This window comes from Mycteria americana, chromosome 23 (genome assembly GCF_035582795.1).
Source record: "Mycteria americana isolate JAX WOST 10 ecotype Jacksonville Zoo and Gardens chromosome 23, USCA_MyAme_1.0, whole genome shotgun sequence".
In the NCBI taxonomy this organism is placed as follows: Eukaryota; Metazoa; Chordata; class Aves; order Ciconiiformes; family Ciconiidae; genus Mycteria; species Mycteria americana.
In genome coordinates this window covers 1,996,009-2,013,693 of record NC_134387.1, presented here as the reverse complement: position 1 = coordinate 2,013,693, position 17,685 = coordinate 1,996,009, and the positions used below count along the sequence as shown (strand labels likewise).

General features: G+C 55.2%; 1 protein-coding gene across 1 annotated transcript in view; it reads right to left on the bottom strand.

Moving 5' to 3' along the window:
- Positions 1 to 17,685, bottom strand: part of HK2 (hexokinase 2) — a 30,682-nt gene continuing 12,997 nt past the window's right edge. The window contains exons 3-18 of the mRNA XM_075523727.1: positions 14,569 to 14,717; positions 13,587 to 13,706; positions 12,023 to 12,118; positions 11,752 to 11,851; positions 11,320 to 11,503; positions 10,563 to 10,718; positions 10,162 to 10,395; positions 9,641 to 9,945; positions 8,979 to 9,127; positions 8,079 to 8,198; positions 7,625 to 7,720; positions 7,007 to 7,106; positions 6,665 to 6,848; positions 6,219 to 6,374; positions 5,487 to 5,720; positions 1 to 4,585 (exon numbers count right to left, since the gene is read on the bottom strand). Of these exons, the coding sequence (XP_075379842.1) occupies positions 4,441 to 4,585; positions 5,487 to 5,720; positions 6,219 to 6,374; positions 6,665 to 6,848; positions 7,007 to 7,106; positions 7,625 to 7,720; positions 8,079 to 8,198; positions 8,979 to 9,127; positions 9,641 to 9,945; positions 10,162 to 10,395; positions 10,563 to 10,718; positions 11,320 to 11,503; positions 11,752 to 11,851; positions 12,023 to 12,118; positions 13,587 to 13,706; positions 14,569 to 14,717 (2,528 nt within the window). The 3' untranslated portion in view covers positions 1 to 4,440. The remainder of the gene's footprint in view (positions 4,586 to 5,486; positions 5,721 to 6,218; positions 6,375 to 6,664; positions 6,849 to 7,006; positions 7,107 to 7,624; positions 7,721 to 8,078; positions 8,199 to 8,978; positions 9,128 to 9,640; positions 9,946 to 10,161; positions 10,396 to 10,562; positions 10,719 to 11,319; positions 11,504 to 11,751; positions 11,852 to 12,022; positions 12,119 to 13,586; positions 13,707 to 14,568; positions 14,718 to 17,685) is intronic.

Here is a 17,685-nt window from a genome sequence, read left to right as displayed (position 1 = left end):
GTTTTTTTTCTCTCCTTTATTTGTCACTGACTAGGAGCAGCAATCGTGGCAAAGGGGAGCTCGGAAGCACACCACCACACTCAGGGAAACGGTATGAAAAGTACAAAAATAAGGAAGCCTATATATAATATAATTGCAGTCAGTTACTAAAAATAAATATTGTAAACACAAAATAACAACATCAGGTGAATCTACAGTCACTCGTTTCTGCTAGCAGCCGAACAGTCTTTGGCTTTATTTAACTCCCCCTGCCCTGCACGGAGCTGACACCCACATTAAGATGCATTTTCTTTGCTTCAGGCCAGAAAGACTCCAGACTTGTCAGGGATGTCACAAGGCAAATAATTTGACTCTTTCTTACTCCAAATTACCTTGTGACCTGGAATTGCCTCATTTGCCTTCAGCGACCGCTGTTCTACCAGAGCAAGCAAAATGATCTGTCAAAAGAAGGTATTTTCCTCTCTTTATCTGCTGGAGGGGAGGAGATTGTGGCGAGGTGGGGGACCAAGGCTCCCCCTGTTACAGTTTATTTTGTTGCTGTCTCGTACCTCGCCACCCATTGCATGGGGACTTGTGGTTTTTGTCACTGGTTTACGCCTGTCCCCGCTCCCCTCCCACACACTGGACCTTTTCACCCTCTTATCTCTGTCAGATAGCCTGGGCGCGTTTGGATTGCCTGATAAGAGACGATGCAGCGCAGAGGCACCAAGCTACCTCAGGTCAAGCTACCTCTGAGCTGCTTCCAGGCCAGAGACCTGTGCATCTCGGGTGCTCCTCATACATCCTGGGTGACCGAATATGCTGCTTCTCCCTACACAGCCTTGGACCCCAAGGAGGGAAGAGGCAAATTCTTCTTGCAAGGTTCAATAATTTGCTGCTTGTGTGTATATATATATATGTATTTTAAAAAAAGCAGTGACAATAAAATTCTGTCCAAAGTACCAACGAGGAGAGAATTGCCAGGGAGGAAAGGTCAGTGTTTCCAGCGTAGCTGCTGACACAGTGGAAGACCCTGTTCTGCTGCCGGCGTGGCCAGAGAACGTGCCAGCACAACACCAGGAGCGCAAAGAAAATGCATCCTAACGGGAACAACCAAGCAAAACAAAAGCCATCCTAAATCCACAAAGCAGTGCTTCTTACTGGAGGAAAGAGACGGACCGGGCAAGTCAAGCTGCTCAGTCTGTCCATCTCTCCCTACATAAATACATTTGATCTTCCCTTCATATCAACAGTTACGATTTAGTCTTCCCTTCTTCATTTTAAACACATTCACATGACATCCCATAGCAACATTTTGGTGTGAGGTTACAGTCCTGCTGAAGTTACAATCAGACTGCACAGCAACCGTCTCTGGTGCTCATCCCCTTTGAGACAAAAAGGAGCACAAACTTCTCAAAGCGTTTAATAAAAACCTCTCTTACAGCCACGGCCAAGGGCATATCTGCGGTCACGGGTTAACACAGGTGTCTTGTAACGCTTCAAGTATTGCTTTTTAACTGGGAACATCTCAGACCCCGCTTTATTCTGAGTCAAAGCAAAGGGGAAGCAAAAGCTTTCAAGCTTTACAGGAGCCTCGTGGGTATCCAGGTGGGTATCCATCTGACCAAGCCAAGCCAAAAATCCTCCCTGACCTCACAGAAAGTTTAGATCCACGTCCTCGAGCTTCGGCATGTGGCTCCCTTGCTTTGTCAGCCCCACAGAGCTGCTGCTACCGCTACGCCCCAGACCAGAGGCCGTGGGACAGACCAAAAGCAGCCGTAGCTCCAGGTACCTTGTACTGCCTTTACGCCCTCTGTTCCAGGAGAAGAGAAAGCGCTCAGCAATTCACCACCACCCTGCGAGCTCCGGGCTAATCCTTCCTGCCGCCGTAAAGTTACAGCCCGTCCTTCGCTGCAGAGAAAGGCACGGGGAGCAAGGTTACCCTGCTCCCCCCGTCCTCGCTAACCAGGTACTTAACTCCCCACGTTTTCTTCTCACCCTCTTACTCACCCGCTCCAGCAAATTGCTGAACTGGAGCCTCAGCCAGCTACAAAAGCAGGGCTGCCCCATAGTCCCAATCTTTCCCCCTCTCCCTCCAAAACTATAGTTGTACAAAATTTAGCTCGCTAACTGATGAAACGCTACCTATTTCAAAAGGGGTACAGCTGGATAAGAGTTTAAAAACACAGCCACTAATGCAACCTTCTGCCCGGTGCAGCAGGTAAAAACGTTTCTGGTTCAATTTTTCAGTCGGCAAAATGCTGGTCATCTCAGGAAAGAATCACACACAACTGCTTGGTACCATATTAGAGGATTTCTGTATCATCTTTCAAAAATTTATTTAATGTCTTCTAAAACTTCCACTAAACTTGGTTTCTTACATCATTTCTATACACAGTCAGATTTTATTTGTTATAATTGTCTTGAGGCTTATAAAAAATAAGCATTTAAAATGCCCAAAGAGTAATTTTGCTTTAAAATTGTGCTACTGAACTTGACCCCCAACATAGAAGAGATACTTTTGGTAATGAGGTTACCCCAAGCAGTATAAAAATATACATAAAAATAGACAAAAACTCTATCCTCCAAACTGAAGGTCTGTTCATGGGAATTATTTTTTTTCTTTTTTTGTACATCGCTGGAATTTCATTATCTTCTGCTAAATATTTACAGAAACATACCCACTCCCATCTGTATGCCTCTGCTCACTCAGGCAGAGAACTGCAGCGTTTCGTTCATCCGTAGGCTTCTCTGTCGGCAAAAAATTAATCGCCGCTTTTCACCACGGCACACAAAGTGATGCTACGGGCACGCCCGCCCCGGGCACGCTCGCAGGCAGCCCTGAGGATGCCAAAGGGAAAGGAGGTGACACCAATTATTGCTGCTAACTTCATCGAACGAGCCGAGATTGCCTTTGCCAGCGCCTCGCTGCGAGCCCGTGCGCACCGTCAGCGCTCCAGCGCGCGTGCCCGGGCAGAGCGTTTGTTGGACCGGGACAGTGCCGTGAGGGGTACGGGCTCGGACACGGGTCCCTGCGGAGCCCTGGGTTATTTCGCCGCACGCTGCAATAGGAAGCGACGTGACCTTCCAGAGCAAGGCTGGGGAGGGCAGGGAGACAAATAAAACCTCTCCTTAGGTTAAAACCAGCCTAATCCTGAAAGCTTCACTGCAGCATCCCTGGCTTTCTGGTTTCCCTTTTGTTCTGGTGGTAAATTCAGAATGCCCAAACCTCTTGTACGACCGTCCTCAGGAATTTGGGTCTCTTTCTCCAGTCTACCCCAAGAGAATTTTAAATTAAAAAAGTAACACAAGAAAAAAAGAAGAAAATAAGTACTCTGTACCGTTCTTAAATGACATTAAAAGGTGAAGTCAAAACTAAGCAATATAACCCCACTCGAGACTATGTACATAAAAAGACGTAAGATCTCTTGAAATATAAATATACACTGTATAAATCCAGGTGTCACCTAAAAGGCTGAAGACACAGAACTACTTCACAGACAAAAAGCAAACCAAACTCACCGCGCCACGTGTAGACACACGGCCACGACATTTGGGGGGGTGTATCTGCAGGGAAGAGACCGACCCGTCTCGGTGGTGGTTCCTTGTATCCGCACGTGCACCAGGGCAGGGTGCTAGTGGTTTCCGGGGGGTGTAACACAACCGTACGTACATGCCACGTTACTACACTCTATTTAGGGTGCGGGTGAGAGGTCGGGAAATGGGATTAGACCCTGAGTCCCCAATTATTTCCAGGCACGTGCTCTGCTGGAGCAGTCAAAGGGGGACCTCTAACTTGGATCCAGCAGGTTCTTTAATATTGCTCACCAACAGAGATACTTGGTATCTCTCAGTGCAGACTCGGAACACGCCGGTTGAAATTCTGCACCCTGTGCTTTAAGAGTTACCATGACTTTCATGGAAATAATACAGCCTTGATCAGGGTAAAAGACTAATGGAGGTCTTTAGCCCAATCTTAAAGAGGTTTGCTTTCTACAGCACGGAGACGCTACGACTCTGACATACATATATAGGTACCAGTTACCGTAAAGTGACAATGCAGTGTCTTAATTATTCTAGCATTATCCTTTCTGCTGTTAGGGAAGATGTGAGAGTGGTTAGGAGACGTGGGGAGGAGAGCTGGTGTTTGACGTAGGCTGCAAGTGGAACAGGCCCAGCTCTAACTGGAAATGTAGGTAGACGGCCAAAAGACACTTTTAGCTTTACTTGATACACGGTTTTATGGCATGCAATAAAACTCCTAAGACATCTCTTTATACAAAGCACACAGCATCTCCAGTCCCACTGGTGGTATCTCAAGAGAACAAGTAAAGCTAAGAGTCTGCTTGCAAGGGGAGGCCACGGGTGTGGGTGTGTGTGTGTGTACGGAGGGAGGGAGGGACCAGGTGGGGAAATATCCTGTTTTGCTGAAACCAAGCTCTTCGGCAAACTTCCTTCCTTCTATCGCTGGCCAGCCTCCCGGATCCGGCAGGCCACTGCCGTGATAAGCGCTGCGCCCTTGCCGCTGCCATCTTCCGACTGGAGGAAGGTCACTTCGCACTTTGGAGACAACTGCTTCACGGTTTCACGCATGATGGTGGAGAAGCTGTAGGGCACGGGGGGGAGGAAGAGATGCTGATTTAACCTGCCTTGGGCTGAAGGTGCCAGCCCCACAGGGAACAAACCACTGAACGCCTATCATCGTAGCTGCCGTCACTAGCATCTCAAACAGCGCTACGGGCGCAGAGAAGGATGGATGGAGAGAAAGCTGCCAGGTAGGAGGCATTGGAAAGCGTAAGTCTCCATGCTTCAGCCCAAGCGCACAGTTAGCACAACACGCTCACCTTCTCTCTCTACTCAGGACTGAATCTGGCCCCTCCTCTAGTCCCACCAAGCCCTGAAAGCACTAATAAACCTTAATAGCCCTGACCAGCCTCACCTGGGGGGATCTTCAGAGCCCTCCTCTACCCATGGCTCCCTGAACCCTATTTAAGCTCAGCCCTGTGCCTTTGGTCCCTGTCTGAGCTATGTTGTCTTAGGAGTACCAGCCTTCAGCTCAGGCATAGTCATATTTCTGCTTGGCCATGGGCCTTCTTGATCCAGATCATGGTTTGACTTCTTGGTTTAGACCTGAAGTCATCACCTTTAGTCACCACCATGACTTTGCTTGATGATCTGGGCTCCTGGTTAAACCTGGTCACCATCTCTGGGTCGACCTGGCCTCAGGTACTGTGGGATGGGCCCTGGCTGGTGTGAGGTCCCTGCTGTGTTACCTGTCCTGGCTCCCCGTCCCTTAGGGAGCAGCTGGTTCTTGCTGTGCCTTGACAGACTCCAGATCAGTGAGCTACTGGCAGCCCTTGAGACCCTAAAATACCTCCTCTCCTCTCCAACTACTCCATGAAGCTTTCCACACTTAGCACCCCATCTACCCGAGACGGGCACATGCACCAGCGTGAGCCTCCTTGGAGGACAGCCGCCCGTCCACCGCACACCACTGAGCAACTCACTGAGGGTGCAGCTTGTAGAGCGTCCCATCCACGCCGACCGTGACCTTGAGGAAGTCCAGCCCGCGGTTCTCCCTGATCTTGTCCACCACAGCTGCCATGCCGGCCCCGCAGAGCTGAGCTGCCCGCCGGGCCACCACTGTGCACACCTCCTTCACGATGATGCTGTCGTCGCACGTGGTCTCCAGGCCGAGATGCTGGAGGATGGAGCGGACTTGGAGCAGGGCCAGGCAGTCGCTGGGGAGGACACAAGGGCCAGGCAGCATTAGGAGATGGAACAACTTGCAAGTGTGGCTTCCCCTTTCTTGTCTACATCCTGCAGAGCCCAGGAACTCGCGGCTTGGGCGACAGCTCCCCTCTAACCTCAGCTTTCAGACCTGGATGTGGCTCTGATGTCACATCCTAATTAGTGAGGCTAGCTCGGGACAAAGCCATTGACTTGGAGCACGACCGCTATTTAACCTATGGCCCCTCTCTGTCCAGGGCAGAGGACAAAGAGGCGTCTGTGTGGCCAACCCCAGACAATTTCCTCGTCTCTCAACACCGGCACTGTCAGAACAACGTGGATTTTGCTGACCTATCTGCACTGCACCACCCTACGTCATCCTGGCTCCACACCGAGTGCTTGGGACCTCTCCCACAAGCCCTGGAAACGCTTTTCCCCAAACCACCTCTCTGCTCTGATCTGCAGCTGTAAGGCCAGAGTTGGTGCTCACCCCGCCCGTTGGACCTCACCTTTCTATCTGGGACAGGAACTTGGTCTCAAAGATCCCTCTGGTCTTCAGCCTCTCTGAGATCCGTCCCCGGAAGAGCAGCCCTCGCTTGGTGAAATCTATCAGGATGTTTCGGACGATCTCCCCCAGGTACATCCCGCTGATCATCTTCTCAAACCTGGCAAGGAGAGGGCAAGGCTGGACATCAGGATAAGAAGGGACACTGGGTCTGGATTGGGACCCCAGCTCTGCCAGATGCCTTTGACACAACCCCCTGGCCCGACACGCTGCGGTCCCCAGCCTGCGGGCAGGGGACAAGGGACACATCGGTGCGTTGCAAAGCCGGGCTCTGCCCTGCTCGTCATCCCCTGATGCTCCACCAAGAGACTGGTGGGGCACCACCGAACTGTTCCTGGACACCCAGCCTCATCGAGGGTCCCTCCCCAGCCCCCCAAAGCTACCACGCACCTTTGCTTCCCAGGGTTGAGAGATAGCTCGTCCACCGCCAAGTCAAACTCTGTCCGCATGTCATCCAAGCACCCGTTGTCACCAAACGCCCCCCACTCCATATTGACGCACATCCTGCCCTCCTCCCCTTCCACCAGCTCCACGTTCCGCATCTCCTCCATGTAACAGGCGTTGCTGCCTGTGCCTGCAGGGAGAGAAGCATCTTCCAGAGGGGCCGTTGGAGAAGCGGGGCACGTACGCAAGATAAAAGCCCTCAGACACCTCCTGCAGCCAGGAGTACCCCACGGGGGCAGGTTTGGGACCGCGGGCAGAGGAACTCCGTAAGAAAGTTTCAGTCCTCACCGACTATCAGCCCCACTTCGCAATACGGATCTTCGTACCCGCAGGTCATCATGGTGCCAACTGTGTCATTTACCACCGCGACCACATCCAGGTCGAATTCCTGCAGAGGGAGGGGATTGTGTGGGTTATTCCTGGAGGACACAGCGTGCTCCCACAGCTGGGAAAGGACGTGTCTGCTGAGCGTGGGAGTCCGCCAGGTACCCACAGACCTCCTGCAGCCCCACGTGTCTGCAGGTGGACGCTCAAACCTCAAGATACCTCCAGCAAGACGCAACTTGCCGTTGCTCCTCAGCGGAGGAGCTGGCACGCTGGGACAGCCCTGCCAGAAACAGCCCCTAGGGCAGGAGCTTTGGGTGGTCTGCACTGAGGAGACGAGCATGGTGTCTCCTTAACTCACGGCGAGACAAGTCTGCTCCAGCCCTGGCCAGAAGCCAGCTCTTAGCTCCGAGGTCTGAAAATCCAACCTCTAGTGATGACTAAGGGTGACTGTTAAAATTCAGACACTCATTAGCCCTGTGCTCAGCCCATTAATTTGCTTTACAGGCCAATTAAAGATGCCAAAGACAGCCGGGATGTGGGAGCAAGCAGCCGGCTTCTCACAGCTACGTGGACACTCACCTCTCTCCTGTGAATTGCCTCCTTCAGCAGGTTCACCACATCTTCTCCTTCACAGCCGGTCGCCTTGAAACCTTTTGTCCACTTCAGGAGAATCCCCTGTTGTGGAAATACCCCGTGGTAAATCACCCGGGCTGCTGGGCGGGAAGGACAGCAACCCCACGTCCACCAGCTCTCGGCAGGCACTGCCCAGCACGTGGAGATCCGATCCTCTCATGCGGAGGACGCCTCAACTGGGTTGTCTCTAGAGCTCAAGGGACCTGCGTTTGCTTTGATGCAGCAAGGGGGCTTTTCAGAAGCACCGGCAGCTCCGAGCTCCCGCCTTCCCCCTCTCTCGGGTCTCTACCTGACCTGCCACATGGTCATGGATGCCAGTACGTAGAGTTTCCAGCGTGCTGTGGCTTTTCAGCCAGCCCTGGGTACCAGACTTGCATGCTACGAGGTGGGTTGGGGTTACCTCATCCAGGTTGGTCTGCTGGCAAGGGAAGGAGAACGTGAATCCGAGCGGGAGCGATACACCCTTCATTCCCATGTATTCCAGGAAGTCGGAGATGCAGTGGACGATGTGGTCAAAGAGCTGGGTGCACAAAGCCAAAAGGAGAAGTTACCACGACAGCCAGAAACTCGGCTGGCTGCCAGCCTGCCAGACCTCCTGGAGATGTCAATCCATTCCCAAGCCAACAGGGCTTTGAACAGACCCGGATGCTGCTCAGCTGCGCGGTGTGAGGTGAGCAAGCCCAAAACAGCTCCTCCCCACCGACAGTGCGGTCGTATCGCCGCGATACCTCCACCCCGCAGGTCCTGTACTGCACCCAGAAGGGACGGAGGGGCTGGCAGGGAGGTGACCAGCTTCCCAGGGGTGACACGGGAAATCAGTCCCTCCGCAAGGTATTCCCAGAGCCGTCTGCCTCGGCTCCTGCCAGAAATACTCCCGGTCCCCGAGCACTGCCTGGAGTGGTTTGCAAAACTCTTTCCATCTGCAAATAAGACGCTGGAGACGTCTCTTACTGCTTGTGTTGTGGTTTCTCTATCTGGGAAATGGGGGTGATGCTTATCTGCCCTTGCGGAGTGTGTGGGATTCGGGGAGGTGCAGTCATGTCTGGGAATAACACGATTTCTAACCTAAAAACCAGTTTCAAGCTTCGTAAAGCACATTTCAAACACCAGAGCCTTGGGCAGAACTCGCTGTTCTAAAGGCAGGAGAGCACCAGCCTTCTCCACCCTCCTGGTTTTGCACCCTGGAAAGCAGAGCAAGGCAAAACCAGCTCCTGGGGTCAGCCAGCACTACTGCCTGCCCCTTCTGCGGCCACCCCAGGGAAGACACCCCAGTTTTCCACCTCCAGCTGCCCATCCTCACCTCCTCTCCTGTCCCCTGCATGATCTCCACTGGGATGGAGTAGATCTTGTTGTGCATCTCGACGCCGCGCCTCATCCCGTTCCTCACGCGCACCAGCAGCACACGGAAATTGGTACCTCCCAGATCCAGGGCGAGGAAATCTCCCTTTTCTGAAACCCAGGAGAGAATCATTAGGACAGAGATCCCAACGAGGGGCATCGTGAACAAAGCTGATCCGAATCTGCCCTCTTGCTGGGAGAGGACCAGAAACCAAGACATGGCTGGGAATGGAGAACAGCAGGTGCAGGTAGGAAGGCGATGGATGGAGAGGTTTGCTCCAGACTTGGGGAGATCACGGGGTTTCAAGCCAAGGGGCAGGGCACACCCAAGCCACCAACAGAACTGGGAGCACAGAGCAGGACAATGGCGGTGAGAAACCTGTGGCAGCGAAAACCGCAGTGAAAGCCAGGCTTTGTGTTAAGTCAAGCGCAGAACGTCCTGGAGGCTCAGCTGCTTTTCCCAGTATCATACTGGAGGTTAAAAAGCTTGGCGTCACTCCCACCACAAAGAGGGAACTGGCCACGGCAAAGGTCCCAGCCCTTCCCAAAGCGGTGCTGGGAGCAGTGATGCTGGCTCTTTGCCCTACGCGGGACCTACGTGGGCTCACACACGTGGTACATCACCTGTCCCATCTGGAGTTGAGCACACGTAGGTGGGCAGCATTTTCACCGTTGCCTCTGCGTGCGTCTCCTTGCCCAGCCCCTTCTCCATCTCTATCCTCATCCTTTGCTTCACCTCCAGGAGCTGCTCGTGGCTCAGCTTGAGTGCCTCCAAAATCTTCTGCCGTGCCTTGTGCTGGGCGGCCAGTCTGTAGGCCACCGCCGTCACCATGGCTGCCCCTTTGCCGCTTCCATCTTCTGACCTCACGAAACGGATCTCGCAGTCCGGCAGCAGCTTCCGCACTGTCTTATGGAGGCGCCGGGCAAAGCTACGGAGGAGGAAAGAGGACCTGAGTATGCCACCACGGACGATGTGACCCTCTGGGGTTGTAAATGACTGGGGCCCCTTTGGGATCCAAATGGAGGTGCCCAGGGGAATATTTGGAGATGCTCTGCTTGTGCCAAGCTTTATCCACCGCTGGCAGGAACAGATTTGTGCTCTCACCCTCTCTCCCCACCAGCCTTGCCTATCCTCATGGACTCACTGAGGATGCTTCTTGTAGACGGAGCCATCCACGCCGACCGTGGACCGCAGCCGGTCCACCCCCTTGTTCTCCTTGATGCGTCGCAGCACGGCTGCCAGGGTGGCCCCGCACAGGTTGGCCGAGCGGGTGGAGACGATCTGGCAGATGCGGTGGGTGGCCACGCAGTCTTCATGAGATGGCTCCAGGCCCAGCTTGGTGAGGATCTCGTGGGCTTTCTGCAGCCCTTCTTTCTCCCTGCACATCAAAGAACAAAAAAGGATTCATGCCTGGAAATCCAACTTTTGCCATCTGCAGTGTCCTGGTTTGCTCAGTGGATAGCCCTGTGATGGGTCCTGTTTTCTCCCAGCACAGATGTCAGGAGATGGGCTGGGACTCCAGAAAACCATCTGGATCCTACTTACTTCTCAATAGCAGAGACGTATCTGGTCTCAAAGTGGCCGGTAGTGAGCAGATCTGGTGTGAGCCTTCCTCCAAACAAGAGCCCTTCCTTGGCCATCTTCACCAGGATGAGTCTGACCAGCTCTCCCATGTACATCCCGCTGATCATCTTCTCAAACCTGCCGATGGGGGAAGCACAAGACGCGTTTGTTTGGCTGCGTGTGCCGTGAGGTGGCCGCAGGTTGACCTTAAAAACACTTGGCAGCTTTCCGGGCCCAAATGCAACCTAGATAATCTCTTTCCAGAGTAGTTTATCCCATCACTGAGAAAATAAAGCCACGTTGACGTAACCGTCATTCTGCAAGGAGAACTTATGGCTACCTGAAAGGAGTCTGTCAGTTTGCAGAGACCCCCCAAATCCCACGGGTGCCGCCAGAAGCCACCTGGGGAATGGGAGATCCGTAGGGCTTAGATGTGGACATTAGGTGGTGGTGTTTGCCTTGGCTGGCAAATAACTTCATTGGCAGGGGAAAGAAACAGAAATCAACACATTCAAGCGAAAGGCTCACGAGGGAAGCGGGTGTTGAGTGGCTCAGTTGGGCGAACCCACTCAAATTTGTGATACGGCCCCTATTTGCATCGGTGTAGCTGGCACGGCGGAGGACGCGGTGACCTAGTTAACTAGGATGACCTCTTCGGTCCCACTAACGCCAGCGCGACGGGAGGACGGACAATGCCGAGCAAACCCTGAGCCTGAGCCAAAGCCAAGAATCTGCTTACAATTGTTTGCCAGGGTTGAGCGAGCCCATGTCTATCTCGCGGTCAAACTCCGTCCGGATGTCGTTGAGCACGCCATCGTCACCGAAGGCCCCCCACTCCATGTTGATGCACATCCGACCTTCATCCCCTTCCACCAGGTCAATGTGCCTCATCTCCTCCATGTAACAGGCGTTGGTACCGGTACCTGAACCAAGCACGGGGATGCGGTGAGAGAGGGTGCTGCCTTTCCCTTGTACCCCACAATTAGCAACGGCCAAAATGCACCACAGAAAGCAAAGACGGAAGAAAATAAACATTGGGCAATGCTGGTTTTATAACTTCACTATCACCTTTCTTTTTCCCCAAAAAGACCCTGAAACCTGCAAGAACACGATCTCCTTCTGGAGTTCATGGAGAGATGGACCCCAATTCTCCCCCCTTGCTGCAGCTCACCAACAATGAGGCCGATTTCACAGTTATGATCGTCGTAGCCGCAGGTCATCATGGTCCCAACGGTGTCGTTCACCACAGCCACGATGTCAATGTCAAAGTCCTGAGATGGTGGAGAGGAGAGAGACTGAGTCAGCGTGGCCAAAACAGACCAGAACATCTTCTCTGCTGCCGCAGAGGAGCCAAGGTGCGGAGCATTCAGTATCCTGTCCCAGGGAACCGCGTGCCCCCATCCCACCGCCCCAGGAGGTGACAGACCTGCCCAGCCTCTTACCCCTCTTTTCTTGATGGACTTGCGCAGCATGGACACCACATCTTTCCCCTCCACGCTGCTGCATTTGAATCCCTTCGTCCACGTAACGAGGATGCTCTACGGAGAAACAGCAAGAGGGAATGCTCGGAGGACAGACCCACCAAGCCGTGGGTCTCAAGGGCTCCCCGGTGCAAGGCAAGGGCTGGACGGACACACGGCACCACAGGCGAGTCCCTCCCCGTTACGAGCTTGCGAGCTGCGGTATCAGCAACGACTTCCCCGTCTCCCCGCAGATAAAGTTTATGGCCGTGAAATAGCAACGCAAGCGGCTTGTGGCTCCTGCCGGCAGGAGGGAACGCGGTTCCCGTGACTGGGTTTTACGGAGCCCCGGAGCAAAACCTGATCCCGAGCGTACGGAGAGCTCCTCGACTCAGACCCTGCGGGACGGGGCCTCCCCGGCCCCCGCAGCCGGAGGCACTGGGTGTGTCCCCACCCAGCAGAGCCCTCGCAGCCGCCCAGCCGGAGCTGCCGTGAGCCTTGGGGGAAGGGAAAGGACCCGGCTGCATTTGAAATCTCCAACCCTAGAGCCCCAGATACCTCGGCGAGGCAAACGCCCGCCCTGCCTCACAGATGGGGAAGCTGAGGCACGGACAAAAGCAAACCAGGCACGGTGACTGGGGACAGACGCTTCCTCTCCCAGCTTCTTTTGTTTGGGGTTTGTGGGGTTTTTTTTTGTTTTTTACAGCCCTCGCTCCTACCACGAGGAAAGCGTTAATCTTCCTCCTCATTACTTTTGCTGAATCGCTCAGGCACGAGAGCGCGACTTGCCCCATCCCTGGTACGAAACGCCGCCGCGTTCCCGCTCGGGGAGGACGTGCTGGATCGCCAGCACGCCATGGAGCCGCCCTCCTTTCCGATCCGCCTGGGAAGCTGGGTGAGATAAGGGCAAGGAAAAGCACCAGCCCCCCCCCCGCCCCCCCAGGAGCAAGAGCCTGGCAGGGGCCGTGGGTGGCAGGAGAGGGGCCACGTGCCTCGGCTGGGCTCCGCTTGCCGAGATGCTCGGTCCCCCAGCGAGGTCACCAGCTCCCGGCGGAGAGCCGGCGCAGCTGAGCGGAGCTGACAGCCATCAATTCCCGGCTGCCCGGAGCATGGCGAGCAGCCGGGGCGGGCGACACCCCCCCCGCTCCCCGCGCCGGCTGCATGACCGGGGATGTGATGCTCGGCACGTCTGGGCTGCCTTTGGCTGCGGGCGGCTGGAGCTGCTCTCGCCGCCGCAGCCGCTTCTCCTTGAGCTCTCTCTGCAGAGGGGAAAACGCCGCTTTCTGTGGAGGCATCCGTGCGGAGTGGAAGCAGGGAGCAACCAGCATGTCAAGCATCGCCTCCTGGACCCCTGCAAGCCCTAGGACACGTCCTTTGCTCCCATCAGCACCAAGACCTTACACGCTACCCAAACCCAACGAGCCTAATTAAAAGCACGAGCTAAATCGGTGTGGGACGGCTACTGCCCGCAGCGAGAGCTCGCCCTCATCCCCCTGCAGCCCAGGCTCAGCCACAAGCCTTGCGAGGAGGCGAGACCTTCCCTCACCTCATCCAGCTTGGTCTGGTGGCACGGGAAGGAGAAGGTGAACCCAAGGGGGAGTTTCTTGTCTTTGATTTTCAGCTTCTCCATGAAGTTGGCCAAGCACTCGGCGATGTGGTCAAAGAGCTGAAAAAAAAAAGGCAAAGAGTGAGCCCTCGCCCGGCTGCCCCGACCGAGACGATGCGCCAGAGCAGTGCCTGCATCTCTGCCCGCTTGAGGGACCGGTGGTCTGTCACCCACATGACGCCTCCATGGTCCTCACCTATCGTGGTTACTTGGTGTCAGGAATTAATAGCTCCAGGCAAAGGAAGGCAAGGACCTACCCGGATCCTGCTGGGCAAGGCAGCAATAGGACGCTGCTCCAACCCCATTGCACAGCTCGGGGTCTTGGGGTGACACCAGCCCTCCCTTCAGGCAGGAGAACTGCCCCAAGAAGGCACACTGCCTTCGCGTGTCCAGAGGAGGGCAACGGAGCTGGGGAAGGGTCTGGAGCACAAGGCTGATGGGGAGCGGCTGAGGGACCTGGGGTTGTTCAGCCTGGAGAAAAGGAGGCTGAGGGGAGACCTCATCACTCTCTACAACTGCCTGAAAGGAGGCTGTAGAGAGGTGGGGTCGGTCTCTTCTCCCAGGTAACAAGTGATGGGACGAGAGGAAATGGCCTCAAGTTGCGCCAGGGGAGGTTTAGACTGGATATTAGGAAATTTTACTTCACGGAAAGGGTTGTCCAGCATTGGAACAGGCTGCCCAGGGCAGTGGTGGAGTCCCCATCCCTGGAGGTATTTAAAAGCCGTTTGGATGAGGTGCTCAGGGACATGGTGTAGTGGTGGGCTTGGCAGTGTTAGGTTTATGGTTGGACTCGATGATCTTAAAGGTCTTTTCCAACCTATACCATTCTGTGAAGATGGGTGGTTCCCCGCCGTGGGGGAAGCCCTGCAGTTGGGGGGCTGCCCAGGAGAGCAGGGATGGGGGAGAGAGGGGTTGAACCCACCTGCACCCCACTGCCTCGCATGAGTTCCTCGGGGATGGCGTAGATCTGATTCTCCATTTCAACCTTCTGCAGGCCGTTGTCGGACACCTTCACTCTCAGCACACGGAAATTGGTGCCACCGAGGTCCAGCGCCAAGAAGTCCCCGTCCTCTGTGGGAGCCCAGACAAGAACAACCATTTAACTCGGCGGGTCCCTTTCAGCAGCATCGGTGCCCGCGCCGGACAGCCCTGGAGCAGGCGAGGAAGTAACCGGCCACTTCACAAATATGAGGGTAAGGTATGATTTTTTTTTTTTAATATATTTTTTTCCTTATTTTATTTATTGTTGTTTTTCTTATTTTACCAGAGCTGTGGCTGTATTTCCTGCCCCTCCTCTGCACCCCTGGCACCCTGTAGCTGATCGGGATCAAAGCAATATCTTTGAGACGTATCCTGATGCCCTGGGTAGGGAGTGCCGAGGCGGTGGCTGAGCTAGGAGTGCCTCTGCCAGCAGGAGGACAGATCCCACCGGCCCCATCCAGACGAGCCCATGCCCAAACGCACGGTGCTCCCGGGGAAGAAGAGCTCCAGCCTCAGGCTCCAGAAAGAAGAAGGCGGCAGACCCGTTCCTGACCCCACTGACGTAGGATGCCGGCGAAAGCTCCTAAATCTCTAGCTCAAGTGGCTAAAACCCTGCTAACCAGCTGTCGAAACACTCGAATTTGGCTAAACATTTGATATACGGAAAAAAAACCCCTCATGTTCAGGCTTGGCTGCCGCAGTCCAGGACAACCTCCCCTGCCCTGTCCCAGGAATCCCGCGCACTCCTGGCATGTGGCTTCTCGCCGAAGGCAAGACTGAAAGGTGTAAGCAGGAAACCAGGGAGGAAAAAAAAAAAATCCAAAAGACCTTCAGGGACTCATTGCTGCCTTCCCCGGGCAGACGTGGGAAGCAGAGTTTCCCCGACTGTGTTGGCCGAGAGGAGTCCCAGGTCCTGCTGCCTCCGAGACCCCCGCAGGCTTCACCTCCTGTTTGTTCTTATTGTACCGGGCACCAAGGCAGCTCGCTGAATTTCCGACCAACTGAGACCTGGGATGCGGGAAAAGCGCCAAGCTGGCTGTTTTAAATACCTAGCAGTGCGGGGAGAGGGATGGGGGAAAGCCCTCTATCAGCACTGTTTGATTTCTGAATGCATTAAATGTGCTGTGCTGGCTCCCCCGGGCAGATTACGGCGCCCGGGGGCCGCATTGTGCCCGCCGATGCTTTTACAAAGGGGCTACAGTTGAAACAAAAAGTGTGGTTTATTAGTATTCAAATGACACCAGGCCAGCCAGCATCTCCAGTGACTCCAGCTGAAAAGGCAGCTCGCTGTCCAAGCCCGCGGGGCGTCCATCTGTCCTGGCGTCTTTCCTGGGGCTGACCCTCCGAGGACTCGGGGCGAGGGAACTGCGGACGGTGACGGACTCGGAGCCTGGGCCGAGAGCAGCTTTATAAAGTCCCTCCGCTGCTGAAAAGGTCTATTAAAAGCAGTCCTCGTGCTCCAAGGAAATGAGAAGATGAGGAATAAGAGGGGTTCAGAGGTCTTGAGCAGCGTTCAACAGCCTTGCCCCTCAGGATGGAGAACGGGGGGAGCACCAGAGGGTCAGCGCGTCACCCCAGGGGGGTCGCACGCTGCCCCGGGGGTGACGCGGGGCAGGTTGGGTCCCGGCTCTGAGTGGTACCAGCCCATGCCAAGCCCCCCTGCACGGGCTGCGATGCGCGGGCTGCGGTCCCGTCGGTTAAGGTTACACCCCAAGATCAGCCGGCCGGCAGGACGAGATGCCGAGGCAGTTACGCCGTTATTCTAACAAAAGCTGAAGTTCAGCCGAGTCGCCGCACGGGCTCTGGCCACCCCTCGCTTCATCTCTGAAGCAACGCACACCCCCCCTGCAAGAGCCGTTAACCCAGAACCACGGAGCACTCTAAACCTGGACCCCATCAAAGCTTTGCAACTCATCCCTCCTCCAATAACACCCTCGGCGTAGCTCCAAGCGAGGCAGCGTAGCCCAGAGATGTCCAATTCGGCGCTTGCAGGGCTGGAGAACGGCACGGGAGCCGGCGGAGCATCGGAGCGCCCAAGCTCACGTGCCGGGGCAGTCAAACCCTGACTATTCGTTTCTCCTCCTCACCTCACGCCCGCGTTGACCCTTTGCAGGGATGAGGTTTAAACCAGTTTGGCGGCTCGTTTCGCAGACTGTCTGCCAGCCACTGCGCATGTCTCGGCCACGCGTCTTTACGCGGACGCTGAAAATGCACCAGGAAAACCCTCAGCGAAGCTCCTCGCCGTCCTGATGCCGCTGGTAAGCCCGCCGTGGGGATTTAGCCTCAGCCACGGCTGGGCAGAGCTGGATGCGATGCCTGGCTGGGCACCGCTGGCATCGTGTTCTGCCCAAAACACGAGTCAAGCCGTACGCCTGCTTCCCTTGCTGTCTGCACAGATGCCGTTCTGCTTGCTAGCAGAGCATGAAAAATACCTCAGGGGACTGATAAACATGCCAGGGGACTGATAAACATGCCAGGGGACTGATAAACATGCCAGGGCTAAGGATGCTGGAGCCAAGAGGGTCACAGGTTGCTCAGCTCCTTGGAGATAACGCAGGGAACCCAGGAGGAAGAGACATCCCCCAAAAAAGGCAAGGAGCCAGGGACAGGGCTGTCCTCCTGTCCTGCCCAGCCCTCCGCACACCCGGTATTTGGGCCGAACCACCCCTGGGAGGCTTTCCCTTGACCCTCACCATGAAGCAGCAGCGGGACCCAACCTAACAACCGAAAACCCCGCTCGCGAGCTGCTCAACAGCCACAGGAGAGGCGTAAGGGGTTCAAGCGGCGACTGCTGGAGTCAAGGGGTGGATTCCCAGGCGGACTGGCTTTGCAGGAGGAAAAAGGCAGCAAAATCTCCCTTGGAAAATTCCCAGGCTGAAGCAATAGGGCTGCGTGCCGGGCCGCGCTGGCCGATAACACGTCTGGGTCCTCCCTTCGCCGAGGGCTCCCTTGTTACGTGGTAAGATAGAGGCTGAGCTCACAAACCAAACAGGGAGGGCAAACACAGGGCTCAGATTTGAGAGTCTGTTTGCTCTCAGCAACCACCTAAGGGTGAGTG